Source organism: Choloepus didactylus, chromosome 13, assembly GCF_015220235.1.
Source record: "Choloepus didactylus isolate mChoDid1 chromosome 13, mChoDid1.pri, whole genome shotgun sequence".
NCBI lineage: Eukaryota > Metazoa > Chordata > Mammalia > Pilosa > Megalonychidae > Choloepus > Choloepus didactylus.
In genome coordinates this window covers 56,411,544-56,435,838 of record NC_051319.1, presented here as the reverse complement: position 1 = coordinate 56,435,838, position 24,295 = coordinate 56,411,544, and the positions used below count along the sequence as shown (strand labels likewise).

At 37.1% G+C, this 24,295-nt stretch overlaps 1 protein-coding gene across 1 annotated transcript in view; it reads right to left on the bottom strand.

Moving 5' to 3' along the window:
• Positions 1-24,295, bottom strand: part of LVRN (laeverin) — a 90,054-nt gene that overhangs the window by 5,243 nt on the left and 60,516 nt on the right. Inside the window, exons 7-19 of the mRNA XM_037801560.1 lie at positions 23,399-23,542; positions 22,781-22,846; positions 22,625-22,690; positions 22,034-22,206; positions 20,375-20,451; positions 19,901-20,040; positions 18,569-18,624; positions 16,515-16,668; positions 14,267-14,361; positions 12,200-12,307; positions 11,313-11,480; positions 10,958-11,095; positions 4,572-4,647 (exon numbers count right to left, since the gene is read on the bottom strand). Of these exons, the coding sequence (XP_037657488.1) occupies positions 4,572-4,647; positions 10,958-11,095; positions 11,313-11,480; positions 12,200-12,307; positions 14,267-14,361; positions 16,515-16,668; positions 18,569-18,624; positions 19,901-20,040; positions 20,375-20,451; positions 22,034-22,206; positions 22,625-22,690; positions 22,781-22,846; positions 23,399-23,542 (1,461 nt within the window). The remainder of the gene's footprint in view (positions 1-4,571; positions 4,648-10,957; positions 11,096-11,312; positions 11,481-12,199; positions 12,308-14,266; positions 14,362-16,514; positions 16,669-18,568; positions 18,625-19,900; positions 20,041-20,374; positions 20,452-22,033; positions 22,207-22,624; positions 22,691-22,780; positions 22,847-23,398; positions 23,543-24,295) is intronic.

Below are 24,295 nucleotides of genomic sequence, written 5' to 3'. Positions count from 1 at the left end.
GTAAGACAGAATAAAGTCATGATGCATGCAACAACATGGATGAGCCTTGAGGACATTATGTTGAGCAAAATTAGCCAGAAACAAAAGGTCAAATACTTTATGGTCTCACTAATATGAATTAACTATAATGAGCAAACTCTGAGAGTTAAAGTTAAGAACACAGGTTATCAGGCAGTAGAAAGAGGGTAGAGATTGGGCATTTGATGCCGAAGGAGTACAGAATATTCAACAGGATTGATTGTAAAGATCCAGAAATGGATAGCATATTATTGTGAGTATCTGAATAGCACAATATTGTGAGTACTCTGAAAAAAGACGACTGTGAGCATGGTTGAATGAGGAAGTCTAGGAGCATGTATGACATCAGAAGGAAAAATAGAGGATAAAAACTGGGATTGTATAACAGCAAAATCTAAAGTGGACATTGATGGTGATTAAATGTAGAAATGTAAGGAAGTTTTTACATGAGAGAGAACAAGTGAATGTCAACATTGCAAGGTGTTGAAAATGTGATGATATATGGAAAAATACAATCAGTGCAAACTAGGGTCTACAGTTAACAGTAACATTGTAATATTCTTCCATTAACTATAACAAAGACAACATACCACAGCTATAAGAGGTGGATATAAGGAAGGGGTAAGGGATTCTTGTAGTTGGTGGTGTTGTTTCTCCTTTTTTACTTTTTTTTGTTTTTCATTCTTGTAATTTTTTCCTCTTTGTGGAAGAAATGGAAATGTTTTCATATAGATTGTGGTGGTGAATGCATAACTATGTGATTATATCAGGAGCTATTGATTGTTCACTTAGGATGTATTATATAGTGTTTGAATAAAACTGTTTAAAAAATAAACAGAGAGATATAAGTGCTGGAGAAGATGTGGAGAGAGAGATATACCTATTCACTGTTGGTAGGGAAGTAGAGCAGTGTAGCCCCTCTGGAGGGCAGTGTGGTGGTTCCACAGGAGGCTAAGTATAGGGCTGCCATATGATCTTGCAACCTTGTTATTTTGTATACACTTGGAAAAACTGAAAGAAGGGACACGAATAGGCATTTGCACACTAGTGCTTATGGTGGCAGTGTTCATGATTACCAATGAATGGAGGTGGCCTTAAGGTACATTGACAGGTGAATGGAAGGGCAAACTGTGTTGTATACATACAATGGAATATTGAGTAACTACAAGAAAGAATGACATCATGAGGCATGCAACTAGGTGAATGAACCTTGAGGATATTATGTTGAGTGAAATAAGCCAGAAACAAAAGGACAGATATTGTAAGCCCTCACTAATATAAACTAATGATAATAAGCAAATGCTGATAATTGAATTCAAGAGTGTAGGTTAACAGGAGATAGAACATGTGCAGAGATTGGGCAATCGATGATGCAGGAGTACAGAGTGTTCACAAGGCTTATCGTAGATTGTAAGCTCTCACAGCAGTCACATATAGTCCTGAGTTTTAACTGTTATTTAAGAGACATTTATTAAGTACAAAATTTATATTCTCTGTAGCACACCAATTTAACCCATATGGCCAGTTTATTCAAACAACATAGTTACACGGAACCTCAAATAGGGAATGAGATCTTGTTATTCTGTACAGTTTAATGTAACACCCCAATACATCCCAGAGTATTTGGGGCTGAAAAAAAAGAGTATTTGCAAAGTCCCCTTGAGGGACTGGGGAAAAATCTGGAAATATTAAACTTCCCCATCCAGGGAATGCCTGATATTCTCACAAGCATTAGGGACTTCCAATTTAATCAGTCAAGCCCTCGATCTTGGGGCTTGTCCTTACGAAAATTATTCCTGCAAAGGAGAAGCTAAGCCTACTTATAACTATGCCTGAATCACCCCATGGAGAACCTCTTTTGTCACTCAAATGTGGCCTCTCTTTCCCAACCAACTCTGCAGATAAACTCACTACCCTCCCCTTTATGTGGGACATAACTCCTAGGGGTGAAAGTCTGTCTCCTTGGCAACATGTGACATGACTCCCAGGGACCCGGCATGATGGGATTGAGAAAGACTTCTTGACCAAAAGGGGGAAAAGAAATGAAACAAAAATTAAGTTTAAGTGGCTAAGAGATTTCAAATAGAGTTGAGAGGTCATTCTGGAGGTTATTCTTATGCATTATATAGATAATCCTTTTTAGTTTCTAGTGTTTAGAACAGCTAGAAAGTAATACCTGAATCTGTTGATTCTGATGATGATTGTATAACTATATAGCTTTGATGGTGGGACAGGGTGTGAGAATGAGATTAAGTTTAGCTTTCACACAGAACAGGTGTGCCTAGCAGGGTGGGGCAGTTAAGGAACTGGTAGCAGGTTAAAAAGACAAACTGTAGTCCACAGTCAGTCCCCCTGCTTATCCGCCCACTTTCTACAGTCAGTCCCCCTGCTTATGCGCCCACAATCTACTATCCTTGCAGGGTGAAGCCTTGGAATAGAGGTTCTCAAAATAGCCTCATAACTTGTTACCAAACTAGCCCAGACTGGCTCCAAAGAGGCCTGGGCATACCCATCATAGTCAGGGGTGGAGATTTGTTCCAACAGTTCCTAATGTTGCAAATTTGCATGGGAAATGTATTTCAAATGTTTCCAATTTGGGCAGGCTGCATGTTTCAAATTTGCCCAGGCTAGTTAGGCTTGTCCAATAGAATGTAACCTCTGGAGTATCCAGCTGATGGAGAAACAGGGGAGGGACTTGCAGTTAGGTTTAGGGAATAAATACTGCTGAATCTATTGTTCTGCGCACCAACCCCCACATTTTGGTTGGGCGCCTGTTCTTGCAAGACCTCCACAATCGGGTGAGCGTTTATTCCTTTTTAGGAATAGTGCTTGTTTCTCACACAGGGTGAATGTGAAAACCTTGTGACTGACATCCCTTTATCCAGTGCATGGGCAGGTGAGTAATAAAATAAAGACAAATATATATATAAATAATAGTAGGAGGATTAGGGGTATGGGCTATTTTGGGTGTTCTTTTTTATTTTTTTCTTTATCTTGGAGTAATGAAAATGTTGCAAAATTGTGGCGATGAATGCACAACTATATGATACTGTGAGCTACTGATTGTATACTTTGTGTGAATATATCTCAAAATTGCATTTTTTTAAAAAAAAAAACAAAAACCTAATAGTGGAATTGTTAGTCATATACATCTGATTAACATTTTAAAAAATTGCCAGTTTTCCAAAGTGGTTGTATCAAGTAACATTCCAACAAGGAGGGTGAGAGAGTTCCAGTTGCTCCACATTTTTGCCAGCATTTGGTATTGTAAATCTCTCATTCTTGTCATGCTACTGGGTGTGTAGAGGACATGTTTACATTTTACTGTTGTTTCACTTCACAGGTGTGTGGCTTTTTGTAAACATTTGCTTTTGCCCCGAGTTTACTTTCCACGGATAGGGTCTCCTTTTTACCCTCTCCCATTCCCGGTGCCTGTGGTTTGGCTGGGGCTGTCTCCAGGTGTGGGTACAAGACTCCGGCAAGGCCACCCAGTGTATTTCATCCTCTGTGGATGCAGTGACTGGTGCTCACAACCCAAATAGGCCCAACCAGAGACCCTTTCTCAGGGATAGAACTTGTTGCTGATGGAGAAATCGGGATCCCTCTTCTACTGAGAGTGCTAAAGATCATATAATCCTGCTTGCCATCATGTGGAGAAAGCCCACCTAAGGAGAAATTCCGCTCAGAAGAAAGCAGAGCCAAGAAATGGCAAGCCCGTGGCAGGTTCTAGAATACAGATATGACTGAGATATGGTCTCAATCTTAAGGGGCTCATTATTACTTCAGGGGGTAGACAGATTTACACAACTGGTAATAGTGCAATGTGGTGAAGGCTATGATAGAGTCACAGGGCGATTTGGGAGCATGGAGGAGCATGGAGGTATAAATCAGTTCACAAAAATGTCCCTAGAATAGGTGGCTGGAGCAGGAGCTTTAAAGGATGATTAGGAATTGTCCGGCCAAGGACAACGATGGAGAGGGTACATCTGAGAAAAAGGTAGAGCATTTCTGAAGTTTAGAAGACGTGAAACCAAGTGATAATTTAAGAAAATCTGTTAGTGTTTCAGTGAAGTTAAGGGAAGTTGTGTGGGGACATCTGTCTATCATTCTTGCTCTTTGACACTCAGTGTGGAGGTGGGGAAATATGAAGCTAGAGAATAAGGCAAGGGGCGAGGTTATGAAGGGCCTCATATGCTAATGAAAAGATTCTATAATTTCTTCTGACAACTATGAAGAACAACTGAAGCTTTTAGAGCAGGGCAGTGACTGGCAGTAATGTGAAGTATGGGATGTGGGGGAAACCAAGCTGGGCCAGAGTCTCCTGCAGTAATTCAGGTAAGAAAGGATGAATCCAAACCTCCATGAACAAGAACAGTCTCTATTTTAGGGGCAGGATGTAAAAAAAAAAAACCACTTTTTTTTTCACAGTAATAATAGCACCACTGGGAGCACAGACTGTAAAAATTCAGATGAAGATATTATTAGCAACTCCAAATTATATAAAAAGTGGTTTCCAAATTATCATTGCATTTCACAATATTTAAAGTACTTACCTCCATGATCTGTAAATCTGTAGTTATAGATCTCCCTATTAGATACATCAGATTAATCAATGATTCTTTTCCATACCTACAAAGCAACAAGATGCTAATCAGGAACGGAAAACAGTTTGCAAGAGAAAGCTGCATTTTATACTGTAGATTAATGCAAAGTATATTAATGCCCCTATTAATTCCTATCTCCTAAATCTAAGCAAAAGCATGCATGAACTAGTTTAACTTTGTCTTTTAATAGAAAATGTATTATGTAAAAAATTTTATTAACACTAAAGAAATATTTATAGTTAAATAATTTATATAATGTGTAGTTTTAAAAGTTTAAAAAGGTTTTCTTAAAAAAAACAGCAGTTCTTATGCCTTGAATTAAGAAAATTTATAAGGGAGTAAATAAACATGCAAACCATGCCCCTTAAAAAACAGTAGGTAATTGTGCTTAAAGGACTTTATCATGAAAGTAAAATGGCAACTCACACAATGGGAGAAAATCTTTGGAAACCACATGTCCGATAAGGGTTTCATATCCAGAATTTATAAAGAAATCCTCCAACTCAATGACAAAAAAGACAAATGGCCCAATTTAAAAATGGGCAAAAGATTTGAATAGACATTTCTCCAAAGAAGATATACAAATGGCCAAAAACAACACAAAACAACAACAACAACAAAAACAAAACCACACACACACATGAAAAGATGTTCAACATCATCAGCCATCAGAGAAATGCAAATCAAAACCACAATGAGCTACCATTTCACACCCTTGAGAATGGCTGCTATTAAAAAAAAACGGAAAATTATAAGTATTGTAGAAGATGTGGAGAAACAGGAACATTGATTCATTGTTGGTGGCAGTGTAAAATGGTGCAGCCTCTGTGGAAGACAGTTTTGCAGTTCCCCAGAAATTAAGTATAGAATTATCACGTGACCCAGCAATATCACATCTAGCTATATATCCAAAAGAACTGAAAGCAGGGACTTGAAAGAATATTTGCACACTGATGTTCACAGAAACATTATGCACAATGGCCAAAAAATGGAAGCAACCCAAGTATCTATCAACCAATGAATGGATAAACAAAAGGTGGTATATATACACAATGGTATATTACACATCTGTAAAAGGGAACATAGTCCTGATACATGCAACATGCTGAACCTTGAGGACATCATGTTGAGTGAAATAAGCCAGACCCAAAAGGACAAATACTGTATGATATCACCGATATGAAATATTAGCATAAGCAAACTTATAAAGTCAGAATCTAGAATAGAGGGTACTAGGAGATGGAGTAGAGGAAATAGGGAGTTAAAGCTTACAATGTACACTTTCTATATGGGACAATGGAAAAGTTTTGGTAATGGATGGTGGTGATAGTAGCATAGCATTGTGAACATAATTAATAGCACTGAGTTATATATTAGAATGTAGCTAAAAGGGGAATTATTAGGTTGTATATATGGTACTACAATAAATTTTTTAAAATCATGGAACTGAATAAACAGTTCACAGTGAACTGTAAATTAAACCAGGGACTATAGTTACTAGTACAATTATTAAAAAGTGCTTTCATCAGTTGTAACAATGTACCACACCAATACAAGCTGTTAGTAATAGGGTGTTATATGGGAATCCTGTATTTTATGCACTGATTGTTCTATAAATTCACAACTTCTAATGAAAAAAAAAAAAAAAAACCCAAAACCAGTAGGTAATACTGGATCAATTTCAGAAACTATAACTCAAACACCCTGAAAGCATATTTAAAATTTTGTATTTGTGTAAGCTTTTTGAAGAGAGGATCCATAACTTACGAGATTCTCAAAAGATCAGTGATCGCTGAAGACTAAGTAAGTACTACGCTCTATCTGAGCTCCCTCAAACAGATATGATAACTGAAATTTCTCCTTCAGCATTGCCATGGAAAAACAGCAGATACCTACCTGCCCAAAACACTGCTGTGGTTAAAAAAGCAAATCAAGGACTTTGGGATGCAGTAAACAAATAAAAATTAAAATAGGGTTAATATAATGGACATGACAAAAAAACAAAACAAAACAGTTGCACTACCATGTTAGTTAATAAACACAACTGATTTACTTCAAAAATGTAACTTGAAATAAAAAATCATAAGAATTACTTTGGCATAATATACAATCAAAGGTGAAAGAAAACTGTGCTTTTGTTCTTTTTAAGTTCCCAGCTGTAACTTAAGCTGTGTCTGCTTAAGCAAAGTGGAAGGCAAGAGACCTATTTAACTCAGCAAAGCAAACCTGCATTTTTCTAAGGGGAAAGAGGAAATATGTCTCAGTTTTTCATCTTAATTGTCCAGGTAGAAAAAGCCTGTGGGACCACTCAAGAAACATGGCAAAATTTGTAAAAACCAAATTCCAACTTAAAAAGGGGGGGGAGGGAGACAGAGGTAAGATACCCAGGGTGCCAGATGTGTGATTTTCTACCAGACACAGGAGAAAAGTTACTTCCATCATTTAAGAGCTTTGTGACCTTGGGCAAGACACTAATTTGTAAAAATGGGGAATGATATGTACTTTGAAGCTTGATCTGAAGAGTAAATGAGATCATGTGTGTTGAAGCACCTATCTGGGTGCCAGCCACACTTCATTCCTGCCTCTTCTCGCCAACTTCAAGAGGACATATTTGGAGGCAGAGATGACATCACTCTTCTTGAGAAAACAATCTCTTGAAATATTACTGAACAAAAACATCCATAGTACAAATTGTTTATTCCCACCGAGAGGATTCAAATACATGCTAATTAACATCAAGACAAGCGCCAACGTGTGACATTATAACCTTTTTTAAAAATGTGTAACACTCAGTGCTAGTGCAGGCGCAGTGAGCTGGGGACTCTCATCTGGCTGGCCATCTGGGGCTCTCTTTTCTCAAATTTCCTCTCCTCTCCCTCTCACTGCAAGGTCTGATTCCCTGTGGGCTCCCTTTGTCCACTTTGTCACTGTCATCTCCTGCTTCTTGCAATCCTCAGATTCTACCACAGGATGTTCTAATATCGCTTCATGGTGGCACCAAGGCATCCAGTCTGCTCTGGCTGCCAGGCCCTAGGAATGGCCTTCTGGTACCATCTAAGTTGTCTTCCTATTTAACACTTTCAACTTTGTGCTTCCTGTCATGAAATACAACAGAGTGGAAGTTAAAATGAGCCCAAGTTTGTGAGCTTGGGACTCTAGGTGACAACATTTGGAGAAGGAATCAAGTGTTCGATGAAGAAGAGGGTAAGATTCATATTGGACCAGTTGGGGTGTCAAAATGTTTAAAAGATATAACATTAAGCTATTAAAAGTATAGCCACTTGAGGTGTCAGGAACACATTAAAAGATTAAATCTTTTGGATAGTAATCCCACAAAATCAGTAATTAAAAATTCAGCATTTCCTTATGTTTTAGGAAGTAAAGAAAAGAGCCTGGGAATCAGAGCTGGAGGATACAAGTTCTAGTTTTATTACTGAAAGAACCTTGGAATTGATCAAATGCAACATCTTTCATTTTATAGAAGTAGAAACGAAGGCCTAGATGTTAGTCAACTAATAGGCAAACCATAGATATATTCTACTCTAGTTCTAGACCTAGATGAGAGAGTTGGAGAATTTAGTTTCTCTCCTCTGCCTTTCTCCTGGAACAACCAGTCTATTAGGAAAATGATATTTTGTTTGCATTAGCACACCTCAAGCTGGAATTCTGCAGTACTGCAGCTCTTAGATGCTGGGCAGTCAAAGCTGTGTGGAAAATTCTAGGCTTCCTTCTGCAGGGCTTCTTGGAGCCTGTATGATGCCAACATACACCATGAATTTGCAAAAAGTAGGGGTTTTAAACAGACAGTTTCCAAACTGATTGGGCTACTGTCATCTTTGTTCATTTATGGTTTATTAATGTCTTCCCTGAGTAATGTTCAGTAAAACACACTTGAGAAATACTAAGTTAAGTGCTAATTTGCTAGTGAAGAGTCACATTTTAGCAAATTTAGAATAAAATACTTTTCACATAATTAATACAAAATTTAAATTGTCATAATCATTTGTTCACTTATACTTTTATACTATATCACTATGTGAAGACTGGTGAACTGCAAATATTCATCTCATATATAACTGTTTACTAAGTGATAATTAAATATTCTGGTATACAAAGAACTAAGTAAACATTCCTGCACCATTTTGAGTGTATATAATATTTTTATTTTTAAATTGAATGTTTAATTACTCTTGAAAGCCATAAATAGTATCATTACCTATTAGAAGAAAACCATTAGCAAGATTGAGAACATAGTGAGTTTAAATTGAATGCCCAAAATAAATTTATTAGATGTAGAAAGCAAATTTATTTGAGTATGAAAGATTTTTTGTAACAGTGTGCATGAGGGGCGAACTAAGATGAATTTATCACAAATAGAATAGAAATCTATTTTATGAATGTGGCATTGTGTCTCCTAAAAGATAAAAATATTCCAAGACATGGTTAAACATCCATGCATTTATAATTCTACGAACTGCTTGAGGATAATAAGATGCATTTACAGTTTTTTAAAAAAGGGGGGATCTCCTTGTATACTCTTTTTTAATATAGTTACATAGACCATTTAAATAAAGTACTAGATAATGGACTTCCCAGAGAGTGGAATTTAAGCCTCAGCAGTATGTTGCTAGTATCTTCCTAGTCTCTCAATACAGAAAAAAAAAAAAAAAAAAAGGTTCTTTAAGGAATAAAACTTAAAACACACCTGAAGTCAATTAAGCTTACTCTTTCCTATCATAATGCCTATATGATAGAGGCACAGGTGTGGTGCATACTCAAATTTTTTTCAATTAAGTTTTAATTTTAGAATAGTTTTTAGTTTATGGAAAAGTTGCAAGAACATTACAGAGAGAGTTCCTGTATATACTAGGGCTCCAGTTTCCCCCACTGTTAACATTACTTTGGTATATTCGTCACAAGTAACGTACCAAACATCTTCTAATTTTTGATTGAGAAATCTAATGGATTAGAAACATGCCCTAATCATTTAAGTTTTAGTCCACTGACTTCTAGAGGCTGAGAGGGGTCAGTACAAAGAATGTAGCAGAATGGAGAGTGTGACAGCCTGTGGTGATTACATGTTGAGTCCTCATGCAAATCAGGATGTATTGCTTAAAGGAGCCTTTCTCTGAGCATCTTAATTTCATAACTGCTGCTAGAAAGTTTAGCGAGAGGCTATGGAAGAGAACAGCCAAGCCCTGTAGCTGAGGTGAATGATCTCGGGCAACCTGACCAAGGCCATAAGGGACAGGTGGCTTCACAGAATAGGCAAAGGCTGGTGTCAGACCCAGGCTGGCCATGGACCCCGAGACTGACAGATAACCCCATAAGGCTCAAGAGGACTGAATAAGTAATTCTGATTTATATCTCAACCCCTAAATTCCCACTGGGAGGTAGGGCATCAGAAGGAGGGGAATGAATTTAATGACTTAAGCAAAAACAAAGACACAAGGTCTTAGGGATCCCAGGAAATGTAAGGAATTTATAGGGCCCCCTGAAGCAACGGACCAAGAAAACTGAATAATTTAAAACAGGACACAGAGAGATTTTTCTCAATATGTGGGCCAGAAAAAAATGGTACTATGAAAATGAGCTTTTATTTACATTTTTGTTTTTACTTCTGAATTTAAAATACATTTTTTTTGGTGTTGTAAAGGTGCTTAATCAGTATTTACAAAAAAAAAAATAGTTCCTTTATTTTGCCCTGTCAGAGAACCATATCCACATTCTTAAACATTTATAGTCTAAAAATACTTTCTCCTCTAAAGGAATAAACTTATTTACAAAGAGAATCTTCCAACCTTACAGGTGTTTGAACTTTTACCTACTTTGTATCCACTAAATCTGCAGTGTGTATCTGTGGGACATATTAAGTCTGGGATTTTAAGAATGTATAATTGAGTACTTTTCTAGAAAGACCCCAGTTATCCATGGCATAGCATTTTTTTTTTGCATGTTAATGTATATTTTACCCAACAAAGACGCGTCTATGATGCAAGCAGATTTATCCTTAAAAGGTGAGAAACAAAAAAAATTCAAGCATATAGAACCTAGATATATTAAGGGAACCTGTCAAATAAAAGACATTAGCAACATCCAGGCCAATGTAGTAACGGGCATTATTGTTTCTTAAAGATAGGGTGATGTGCTTCACAAAATGAATGAATGGTCTCACCACAAACGAAAAGTCTCACCAGAAATCACAGCCAGTTTGTGGTGAGAATAAATGCAGGAAATCACTACTTCTTTTAGTCAATGCAGAGGCCTTCTGTGACTTATTCAGTCTAAAGCTAAGCTTCTTAGCATCAAATCAGTGACCTCAGTTTCTTTCTTACCTTTCACTCACAGCTTGCCAATTGTTGACTAAAAAGTCTTTTGCGACAAACTGGCCAACTTCAGTTGCTGCCACAGCTTCAACTACATTTGTTTCAGTAAAATTGAATGGAGACATAGTGGTGGCATATTCCATGTATCTGCAAAAGTACAATTGAAAAAAAATCCAATATAAAGGGCTAATATAAGTAAATAGAATTAAAATCCCAAATGGTTCTAAGTTAGTTATGCACAAATACACATTGTTTTAATTCTTATATTAGTATTTTCATATATTATATATTATATTACTATTTTTCTCCCTTGGGAATTGCATTCTTCCTCCAGGGACTTTACAGATAAGTTGGCCATAATCACCTGTTAAGTATCCATGGGTCTTTACTGCAGCTCATAGCATAAGCAAGTTGAGTCCTTTCTTCTTCATTTGTTTTATTAGTGTAGATATTTAACAAAAAGTCCCATTCTTTATCACTTCCCAAGGCAATGCCATAACATAAAATCACATTTTTGATTGGATAAGGTATTCTGAAAAGTATAACACAAAATGATATTTCTCATAGTAGTTGTTATACATTTATCCAACTTGTCATATATTTAGTAATATAAATATGAAGAAAATTTGAGATCTCAGATATAAACATCAATAGTAGGGATCTAGAGAGGCAATTGGGACAACTGTCATTAGCATTAACACATGACAGGTAATCACCAATAAATGAGTTTAGAAACCAAGGAGTCTAAGGGAGAAGCAATTTAGAATTTTTTGGAGAGTATGTGCTGATCATTCCGTTTGGTCTAATATCTCATTATTTGCATTTCTAAGAGTCCATCTGAGATGGTATACTAGAGACAATAAACCAAAATGTCATAGTCTTAATCTCAGTCCTCAGGGAAACTGAAAAGTCAAGAGAGAGAGGCTCTGATGCATTTAGATATGTAACAATGATAAACAATAAAAAAGAACAGCTACACAGGACTCAAAACAAGACTGAAAGTTAAGCGCCTATTGGGAGAATACACTGATAAGGAAAGGTCTTGGGGTGACAATTTGTTGCATAAATTCTAATCTTCTACTGTTATATGTAGATCTACATTAGATAATTGTTAAAAAGGTATTTTGAAAAGAATAGTAGAAGAAATTAACCAACAACAAAATAATCACTCCTGGAGTAGAGAGCATCACAAAGAGAGATTGTTGGTGCTGATATAGGACAGAAACAAGGGAATTACAATATTACTCTTACTCATTCTCTGGATGGTTTGCCCATTTTCTGAACAGTTTTCTTGACAGCTGTAGACAGTCTTCAAGGCCCAACCAACATGCAGTTTCAAAAAGTTTTTCCAGTGATATTCTTGAAAGAAAGATCAAAGGAAACAGTTTATTTTGCATTACTACATTTATTTTGCATTAATACATTTATTTTATCTGCCTCCAAGAATGTGTTTAATAAAAGGACGGGTATTTTAAAACATTCTTCCAATAACACCAGTTTTTTTTGTTTTTTTTTAATGGCTTTTGTGGATGACAAACATTTAATTAAGATTCAGAGAAATAGTTGCTGAAAAGCTCTGGGGCACCAAAAAAGCTCCTAAGACTGGTATTTTTTGGAAGTTAGAAATAAATTATTGCCAGCCTTCATCTCCCTCAAACAGACACGGGTATACACATACTCACATTTGTTGCCAATTTATTTTTCCTGCCTTTTACAAGAATTGCCTTATGGATAAGAAAAATGACTTTAGAGTATCCGATCTAATACACTAAAAATAAATTCTTTCTATAAGAAAAGCAGAAGATAGGGCTCCCCCCCCCCCTCACCTTGTAAAACTTCTGCTTCTTTCTTTACTTCCCTGGCTGTTAGGTTTATATCCAGGAAAAAAGAAAGGAGAGGGGAGGGGAGGGGAGGAAAGAAATAGGGGCTTTTCGTTTTGTTTTATAGCTGAGCAAAGGTATACATTATGGTTGAAAACAAAATTAGTTTAAAAAAATACGATGAAGACCAATAGGAAATCCAGGTAAGCAGTGCCTGCGGTGTCTCCCTACCCTTGCCAAGCTGGGAGTCAGGGGTAAAGGAACTCAAATGCAAGAGCAAAATCTTCATTACTCCACCCTCCAGTTTCAACCCAGCCCGGCCTGACTTTCTGATAAGCCCAAGTGGAATGTGCAAAGGTGGGGGTCCTCTGCAAGACAGATCTGGCCACTCATTTACATATTCACTCTCTCTCCCCACCCATCCCAACCCCATGCTGGCTGCAGCATTATGGAGTTCTGTGGAAGAGCACTCTAACTTCCTAATTTTGTGCCGAGGATAACTAGCCCCAGGATGCTACTAATATAAAGTAGGGCACTTCAGTCCAATTAATGTGAATCAAAGATATGGTTGGTTAAAGCACATACTGCTTAAGTGAGCAAGCACACGTCTGCCTTCCTATTCATTCCTACAATTTGCTTACCCACTCTCTCTTCCATCCAGTCTCACTGTCTTCCACCTACCTATGTCCATGGAAACCTATGTCCTTCCAGTCACTAAAAACCCTATGCACTAGTACTAAAATTTCTACCCTCTTAGAAGCATGTTCTTGAGAGAGAATAATCACATTTTGTATATTTTTATTTCTTGCTTGGTTTAATTGATTTGAGTTTGATGTTGACTAGAAAGAATATGTAGATATCATTCCTGTACTGTTTTTGGCTACCTACTCCCTCCCTTATATCCAGAAGGCCAGACTACAAACATAGAACTCAAGTCACAGGGAGATAAGCAGTACTACTAGCCCCACTTTGACTTTCAGCTTCTGCCCAGACCATTAAGGCAACATGCTTACATTCCTCACCAACCCATGATGTGAAAATCATCTACAAAGCTTACTCACGTTCACCCATAAATGACTGACATATTTCATTCTCAACCTCTCTCATCAAATTTGCATAATGGGAGAATTTCTGTTACCAATAATACATAGAGAGGACTTTTTTTCCTCCAGGCTCTTCAATTCACTGGTAAAGGCTGGCTTTGCTTAGCACAATCCTTTACCAACAGTAGGATGAACTTAGAGTTTCAACCAGTAGCCTAAGATAAAAACTATAAACACCTGTGTGTACAAGAATGTGCCTTACATATAATTTAAGATCTCAAACTATTATGGTATTTCCTATTAGGATACATGTAGCCCACCAATCCCAGAGCTTCTGTCCTCAAATAATACATAGACTCTATCAATAAATTATTGGTATTTAGATTTTATGTTATGAATCTGGAAGCCTGTCTATTAATATGAATCACTGTTATTCAGTTACCACTGATACTTACAGAGCTAAATAGTCATCTTGCAATGCTGCCACATTTTCACGAATTATAGTTGAATAAATATTCCATACTTTGTTAAGTTTCTTTAATAGATATTTCTATAAATAATAAACAAAATATACTGTTACCACGAGCTCACAACACTGAATTTGCACTGTATTTCTCTGTATCTGAAATGACATTAATAGAAAAGTGACTGCTGTTTCTTCAGAAGTGATCTTTTCTAGTAAATGTGTGACTGGCTTATTTTTTAGCTTTCTAAGTTTAGTTTCCTAATAAGTTTAACAGGGTACCAATATTATAGTATTGTGAGGATTAAACAAGATAATTTATGTAAGTTGCTTGGCCACAGTGCCTGGCACCTAATAGGAACTCACCAAAGACTAGCTTTAATTATCATTTACTATCATTCCAAACATTTTAGGTGGTCTTCAAAATAGAGAAAAACTATAAAAATATTAAATTTTCTACCTCAAAACTTCCATGCTAAGTATAAATACATCCAAGAAAATGAGAACTGTTGATGCCTTGGACAAACTCAAGCAGTCACCTTGAAGCCTATTAGGTAAACTTCTGAATCTAAAATCAAGTTTCTCCAATTGAACCACCAACTGGTAAATAAGATTATAAAAGTCATATCTTTACCAATACAAACAAACTGGAAGCTATTTGATGAAATTATTTAAAAATAAATACTAGTTTTTACTTCCTTATCCAGAACCAGTCATCAGATATTCTCAGTGAGACAACCCAATCCCACCAACATTTAATTGCCACTTTCTACTCATGCCAATCCCTACATTCAACTAAGTGCCATCAGCACTTGGACATTAGTAAAAAAGAAAGTCTGCAACTTTAAGGTATTTGCCATTTTGCCCTCAGGGTGACCCAGAAACTCATCACTTGACACACATTCATGTTTATTTGTGCTCCTGTGCTGGTTTGAATGTATTATGTCCCCCAAAGTACCATTATCTTTGATTTAATCTTGTATGGGAAGACGTATCAGTGTTGATTGGATTGTAATTCTTTGAGTGTTTCCCTGGAGATGCGCCCCACCCAACTGTGGGTGATGACTCTGATTGGATAATTTCCATGGAGGTGTTACTCCACCCATTCAGGGTAGGTCTAAATTAAATCACTGGAGTCATATAAATGGGCTGACAAATAGAAGGAACTCAGTGCAACCAAGAGTGGCATTTTGAAGAGGAGCTACAGCCAAGAGGGACACTTTGGGGAGTACACAGAGGCTGAGAGAGTAGCTGCAGATGAGAGACAGTTTGAAGACAGCCGTTGAAGGCAGACTCTTGCTCTGAAGAAGCTAAGAGAGGGCAAATACCCCAAAAGCAACTAAGAGTGACACTTGTGAGGAACTGCAGCCTAGGGGGGAACGTCCTGGGAGAAAGTCATTTTGGGACCAGAACTTTGGAGCAGATGCCGGCCATGTGCCTTCCCAGCTACCAGAGGTTTTCTGGATGCCATCGGCCATCTTCCAGTGAAGGTACCTGATTGTTGATGCATTACCTTGGAAACTTTATGGCCTTAAGACTGTAACTGTGTAACAAAATAAACCCCCTTATAAAAGCCGATCCATTTCTGGTGTTTTGCATTCTGGCAGCATTAGCAAACTAGAATAGCCCCCTAACAGAACAAAAGGGTTGCTCCCTGACTTTTGCTTTGATTTTACTGGGCCATCTTTGTATGATCATGCTTTAAGACCTAATGGAAGTTTTTCCCCTTTTATATTTTTTTTCAGTTATGGTGGTATGTCATTTCTTCATTAATTCTAATTTCCTTCTCTCTCTTCCCAAAGTCAAAAGCAGCTTCAAGACTTTTACTTTCTCTAGAATATATCTCTCTGGTTTTAAGTGTCACCCCTACAGATCATATTATATCAACTGTGAGCATAAGGTTGCTAAAAGTCATCTGTTTGCCTAACAATCTCTTAGGGAAACAGTTGCTAACAGACCTTATACTTCTTTATAAGAAAAAAGGCATACCATTTTCACCTGGTTTCTTAAGACTCACTTTACCTACAAAAAAGAACCCTTCCAAACTTCTCTCCTACTCGCCTCCTAGACCAGGTCTCTGACTAAGGTATTTTCTTCCAAGAATAATCAGCTATGACTTAGAAAAAAAATATGGAAGTAATAGACTATTCCTTTGGGAAAGAACTGTCTCGCAGATTCTGGCTAGAATATGGACAGAGAAAGAGGATTTTTTAAAACCACATAACAGAAAATGAAATTACCTTTAGTAATGGGGATACAGCATGGTTGTTCATATCATAAAAAATATCCTGGGTTATCAGGTTTACCAAGACTGCATGCCATACTATGATTTCATCTTCTTCAGCAAGGTACGTGGTTAAATCAAGGGCTGTTTCAATCTTAATATAATTGTTTCTGTTGGTTTAAAGAAACAGTCACTCAAAATACCTTCACTTGCTAAATGATTTGTACACTTTCTGTATTTGTACCATGCTTCAATGCCTGACTTCAATCAAGGTATATGAATAAGTTGGGAAGCTAAAGGGTTAAGGTATCATCTTATTTATAAGATGGAACCCAAGCACTGTTGAAGGCATTCTATTTCAATTTAGTACATTGAAATACCCAAATTCTTGAAGGCTATTGAAAATCTAGGCCAAATGTTGGGCTGATTGTGGGCAATAGAATAATTGTGCATTTATTATGTATACTTATGAGATCATAATTTCCATTCAACAGGTATTAGGAGTAATTGTCTATCTAATTCTCTGTTAGCTATTGGTGGGAACACAAATTAGTATATATAACACTAATCTCACCTACCACTGAGGAACTTATTATTTCAGGGAGGAGCTGAGACTTATGCATAAGGAGCTTTTAAATGAAAGTTCTCAGAAAAGGCAATGAATACTACCAAGTAGCAAAAAAGGAAAAGATACACACATGATGGAGAAGTCAGGAAATGTCACAAGGATGAAGAACTTGAGCAGGGCAATGAAGGACGGGTAGGAATGAAACAGTCAGAGAGAGAGAAGGGAAGGCAGTCAGTGCAAAGAAGATAAAGTGGGACTGAGTGTGATGGGCAGACCAAGCTAAAAGAGGCAGAGGTTTATTTGTGCATAGTGAGAAGTGGGTGCTAATAGGTAACATGAGTCAAACCTGTGGAGAGCCTTGAATGTTAGGATGAGGAGTTTAGATTTGGTGGGAAGGTACTTAGTTATTTAAACAATTGGGGTAAATCATAAAATTATGCCTAAAATTTTATTGCAATAGTGCTGAAGAAGACAGAACAGAATTCAAAGGAACAGAGGGTTGGAGACTTTGCAATAGGCTGGGCAAAAGATGATGAAAACTTGGCTTAGTGTGGAAGCAGTAAGATGAGAATCCAAAAGACATTACTAAGAATGAATAGATAAGACATAGTGATTGGTTGAGCATGGGTGGTGGAATGAGGGAGAGGAGTCAAGGAAACCACTGATGTTTCAAGTCTGCATGATGGGAAGAATAGTGGGGATTTTGGGAGAGAGAGAGAAATTGATATCAGGAGCTACTTAGAGACAGAAATAAAGTTCAGTTTTTAAGGCACTGAATTCAAAACAACCACAGGATAAACAGAAGACAGAAGGAAAGGCAAGTAGAAAACGTAGACTGAGAAGTCATCAACATGTTTTCCACAAACATTTATTCAGTACCTTACATCTGCTGGACACTGTACAAGTACATAATAAAATGATCACTGAAGCCATACGAAAGAATGTAATATGAGAGAAGAAATTAACTGATTGGTTGATTGGTCTTGAAGATTTTCACAGCAGCAGGAAGAGAAGTCAGAAACAGGAGGAGAACCAGGCTGGAGAATCTGGGTCTCAGGAATCTAAAAAGGAAGTTGCCAGGAGGATGTATCAACAGTGATCTTAGAGTAGAGTTTCAGCAAAGTCGTGGGCAAGGAAATGAGCTGTGGGTCACAGAGGGAAATAGTAGTCAAGAAATGAGGGATAAAATAAGCAGACATTTACTCAAAAATTATGACAGGCCAAAGAAAGAAAGAACACAATGGATAATTTATTATACTCCTTAATTTTTATTGTATGACATTTTAAATTCTGAACATATATTAATTTACCTGGTTAAATACTTAGCAGCATAGCTCATATTGAGTAAATCTAATACAAATAAAATCAATAATTCTGCAGTGTCTTAAAATACAGATCAGATCTCATTAAATGGCACATAAAACCATGACCCTTGAGTATAAAAATCTTAATCAACTTCTTAAAGTATGCTCAAAAACCATCAGAAAATAAAATATACTTACCTAGACAGGGAAAAGGCATCCTCAATCAACTGCAGCCTGTGAATTACTGGAATAGCCTGCAGAATTCCAAATATGTTCAGTAAAAAAGGAACTTTTTTTAGTAAAAATAGAATTTTCAAAATAATAACACTTAAAGATCCTTGCTCCTTACAAAGCACTTTCATGTGAATTATCTCATCTGCAGAGAAGTGATCATTACTGAGCATGGTCTCCATAATTTATTATACATCGCTTTTTGATAAATGATCCCTCTAGCATCAATTCATAAGGATTAACTATGGCAGTGAGTTTTGCCAAAGTGCTCCCTGAAGCACACATATTAAAATATATAGTAAACTAAGCTACAAAGGCCTCTCCAAATCTTTGCAATGACCCTATATGGTTGGCTTATTACACCCATTATACAGTCAAGGAAATTTAGGCGCAATTGATCAAATAAGAGGCCCAAGGTCACACATCTGGTAAACAATGAACAAAAATATGAAATCAAGTCTATGTGACCCAAAACCCAAGCTCCAGACCAATATGCTCTACTGCCTCCTCTGCTAGAGAGGCTGCTGCGTGTCTCAGAGAAATTTAGAGTAGGGAGGCAACTAAGATACTGTTTAGTTGAACACTGAAGTTTTACAAATGGGGTCTAAGTGAGATGCCCAGGATTTCATGGCAAGTTGCAGCAGAGTCAACCTTAAGCAAAGCCAGCATCCATCTCCACCAAAGGATACTTGGTTTATTTCCACCAAGTAGAATCTGTATGATTAGAGCTAGCCAAAGTTTTAATGTTTGTACCTATATAATGACTTATAGTCATTTTATAATTTAAAGGGATATTGGACTATTGTGTTATTGATATTTTGTGAATTCAATTCTCTCCTTTGAGGAATATGCTTTCAGGAGTACTATTAAAATTTTCTAGCATATACTGAGTAACTATAATGGACTTAGAACATTTAAAGATATATTTACCTACATCATCTCTAATCCTCATGACAAATAAGGTGTGATATTACTTCCATTTTAAGGTGAAGAAATGGAACCAGAGCATTTAAGTAGCTTGACTAAGATCACAAAACTAATGATTAATAGAAAAATTTATCTGATTTCCTACGTGGAAAGGTGAAATTGTTGTGAAAAAGCAAGTTAATGTTAAAAAATGCAATGCATTCAACCAAACTCTCCTCTAAGAATAATTTAAAAAAAAAATCTCTGTCCAGTATGCCTGGGGGTGACTATGGGAGAGGAATCTCCTCTTCTCATACAGGTTTATGAGCACTCTAAAAGGCTGGATAGTGCTTTATTAATTATATTTAATAAAAAGCATCAAAACAACCATACCTTAGGATCTTTTTTAAGCTGTTGATTTAATTTCTTCCATCCTAATTTATCATAATTAACTCTATAATATCCAGTCATATTCAAATTTAAAATCACCCAGTCATGGTCAGAATCTGAAACTTGCATTTCAGGGAATACTTCTGCAATGGAATACATGAATAGTTTGAAATGGTGCTTATGAAAGACTTTCATACATGTTTATGTTATACAATCTTATTTCTAAACAATAGACTCACCAAAACAAAAACAGGAAAAAAAGTAGAGAAATTCTAAAATATGTATTGATCTTATCATATAATTATATTTTTCCACAAATAGCTTTTGATTTCAAATTTTTCTTTAAAGCTATATGTTCAACAAGAATGATACAATACTTTAGTTTTAAATGAAATAGCTCTTCAAAGCTAGACATTTCAACATTTCATTCTCTGCCTTTATATATATATAAAGATGAGTTTAAAATTTGCTACTTACTATCGCTTTTATCTAGCCAGACCAAAGATTGTGCAGTTCCATTTTTTATCCAAAGAATGGGAACAATCCATGTGTTACTTATTAGGAAAGAAAATGAACATACAATTAATTTCCACACATAAGAAAATAAACTGAGTCAATGTTAAATGAGATGATTAAAATAGCAGGCAGAACTTGAGTTCTTTTGTCCTTCCCTACAGGCTGGTTTTGCTTTGGCTATTTCTTTACTCCTCTCTCTTGTGTCTTATAGATTTACTTTGTCTTATACCTTAGATAGCTAATAAGACTGTGCTGTATCTGAAACTGTCAAGGCCTGCTTATATTAACTTAGAGGCACCTGGCCTCACCCAGGGGTAGTTCAAAGGCTGCACAGACCTAAATCTGTCCCTGCCAAGAGAGATGAAAAGTAATTTAAGGAGAAAAAGCTTGACACATATTTCAAAATACTTTTAAGCCTCAAACTTTTTCCCCATCTGAAAAGTGTTCAATAGGAATCAGCCAGGATATTGATATTTATTGGATGCCTAGGATGCCTCCATTCTTTCCACATTGGTGGATGTGACCTGGATGAAACAACTGCCTTCGGGGAGTACAGTAGTCGTCTGAAGAGACACACTACCAGAATTTGGATAATAGCTCCAATCTTGCGCAAATATGCACAAGTCTGGTTACTCAAAGATTTTGAACTGTGGGCCTGTGTTTACCTGCATAGTTAAGATGCACGGCTCTTCTCGAAAGTCACAGACCATTACAATAAGAAGGAACCTTTAGGTCTCCATTTCTCTGCCATGAACTTTTAAAAAAGAGTAGGACCACCTAAAACTTTTGGTGATGGTATTTTAAAGTTACTCATTTGTGCTGGTACTACAAGACATGAAGATCAAAAGTAGTAAAATAGCTGAAATTATCTAACAAGTTAAGAAATGGAAGGGAAGGGGAAAGTGATTAATGCTGTGCTACTTTGCACTCATTATTTCATTTCAGTTTTAGAACAATCCTTTGGGATGTGTGTTATTGCATTCATTTTAAAGATAAGGCAACTGAAGCTCAGAGACTTCAATAAAATTTATCTACGGTTTGAATTTTGATGAAATCAATATCTGAACCCAGGTCTAACTGAATCTCAAGGCCATAATTCTAATATTGTAGGAATGACTACAAACACACTCACATGCACATCTGCTCATAGACACAAGCACACACACACAGGCATGCACACACCTCTTATGCTCAGTTCCATTTCCAGGGAAGAGAATACTACCTTGCAACAGGACCTCTTTTTCTCTTAACTAATAATGTGGGCATCTTATTGCCTCTCCTGAGTAATTCATCATCTGTCTGAAGGAAAAAAGAGAGAACATAACACCCCAAAGCTTTGTATCTTTTGTCACTGATGTGGCCCTAAATTCCAGGGGAAAAGGCAGTGCCTCAGACCCCTAAATGCAGGTGTCTGGCCTTACTCAGCACATCTGGGGTTCTGCCTCATCAATAGCACCTCAATAACATCCCTGAGTGGAACACAAGGTCACTGTCCCTGAGTCACTTTCCGAAGGGTATGTACCCAGCAGGGGTTTTGCTTCTGCACCCTCAGTCTGGTTTCCATATGAAGGGAGCTCAACCCCAAGAAAGGTGATGACAAAGAGGAGAAAATCTACCTACTTGTGGGTTAGGAGAGTCTGATTTTTATCCTTTGCAAGATAAAATGGCTCCTGTTTCATGATGCCTGTGGATACATTTAAGGTGATAACTGGAAAACCACTCTGGTATGTCCAACTGTCCATTATGCTTTTTACATTTGTTGGCAAAAGAATCTCCCTCTGGTCATCTATGGCCTGTTTTTAAAAACCACCACAAAAGCAGATATTTTATCATCAAAACCTTTTTGAGGAAGCAATCTTCTAAAAGAAACTAGGGAGCTACTCTATTCCTCATTTAAGTAATAATCTCCAATGTATGATATTCTGAGCCAAATAGAGAATGATGCTCATCTGTACATATGAATGACTCCTTACGTCATACATTCATTCCCTCATACATATTTATGGACCCATGTGCCATGCTCTGTTCTGGGCACTGGGGATATAGTAATGAAGACAAAAAAAAAACAACCTCTGACGTAAGGAAGTTTCACAAACAAGGCAAAATTGTTTCCCTGTGGTACTGCTGTACACGAAAATGGTCTCCAGATCCTGTTACCCTATATTGTAAAAAATAAATCAGCAAATATGTATCAGAAAGTAAGATAATCACCATTTGAAAATGCCTCCATAAATCATCTTGCTCAGCATTTGAGTAAGAAAATGCCTCCAAATATGACTGTAAAAAAAAAAAAAGGATAAAAAGAATAACATGCCAAAGCAACTTACATCCACTGCCATCCATATAACAGAAATGTTGTAAACTCACCTTGAGTGCGCTGATAAACAAATTCTCATTCAGGAAACTAGAAAGCATCTGGACCATACATGCTCCCTAGGATGTAAGAAGCCACCCATTATTGGAGCAAAATTCTAAATGTCTAAATACTAACATATTCTATTTTTGTAAACAGTATTCTGGGCTATGCTCCTGATTGCATTTTTCCACCTTAGTTGAATGTTTGGGTTATCCCAAAATATGCCAATAAAGTAGTAACTGTCAGTGATTAATAGGTAAAAGGTGAGCAAATGTCCTACATATAAAGAGTATAGGGCAAACAAACTTTTGTTGAAATTGAGATATTTATATGGCAAAAATAAGTTTCAACCAAACAGAAGGGCTTGCCTTTAGAAAGCAAATTCTTTAAGTCTATTTATAATGGTTAAATGGTACTAGGTACCTAATATAGGCTTGATAAGTATTTATTAGATGCGAACTGATTTAACCATATTTTCTGAAACTCACCTAGTGAATAAAGTTAAGCTTATTTGTATCAAAAATTTCATAGCATAATAATCTATGATCGTTGGACTTTATCTTGTATAGCTTTCTGGAAGATTGCAGAAAAAAAGATATACACACACATACATACATATTTGCTTTTACCTTGTGGTAAGTAAATATGTCAAAGAGATCACTTATTTTAGTTGTTGCTTTGAAATTTTCCATTTTCATGGACACAGCTCTAGACACCAGGGCATGATCTTCTCTGAGGACGCCATGTAAAATGTTAGAAAAAATGATCTCATTCTATAAAAGAAAAGATTGAGCCACATCAACTTCTGAGGGATCCCAGAAACACAAACTCCAATGTTCCTAAAACACTTTCAAATACTGAGATTAGGGGTATTTCTGGGGAAGACGGCAGAGTAGAGAGCTCCAGGACTCAGTCCTTCCACCCAAACAGCTGTTGAACAGGCAGGAACTGTCTGAGGTGACTATTCTGTGGCTCCAGAGGCTAGAAGAACATTGCACGGCATCCAGAGAAGAGCGAGAGGACTGTAGAGGACAAACTACAGTGAAGACCAGTGAGTTGCTCTCTCCATGTGGCAGCTGCCAGCGCCCATCCCACATTCTTGCAGCAGGTCACCTTGGGGTCCAGTCCCTGGCCAGCTTGCTGGAAACAGAAAGGGACATAAAGATTCTCTTCCTCAAGAAAAGGGATGGGCATGGCTGATCACTGATCACAGCTTTTGATTAGTGAAGTTGGATCGCTGGGTCCTGTCTCTGAGCTACTGTCTCCACTAGCCCTGGACAAAGGCAGCGGCAGCCATTGTTTCAACCCCACCCCAAACAGGGGCAGAGGCCCTGGAGATTTAAAGACACAGGGTTTCCCTCAGAGCTGTGGGCAACAGCTAGTGGAAGGACTGCATTTGCTGGGCAGGCCAGGAAATCACAGCTTTGGGAAGCCATCAAAGAGGTTTTTAGCATCCTTCCTGATTCCCCTCCCCAAGGCACTTTGGAGCTCTTCTGTACTCCCTTCATGGGTCCCTCGTCCTATTT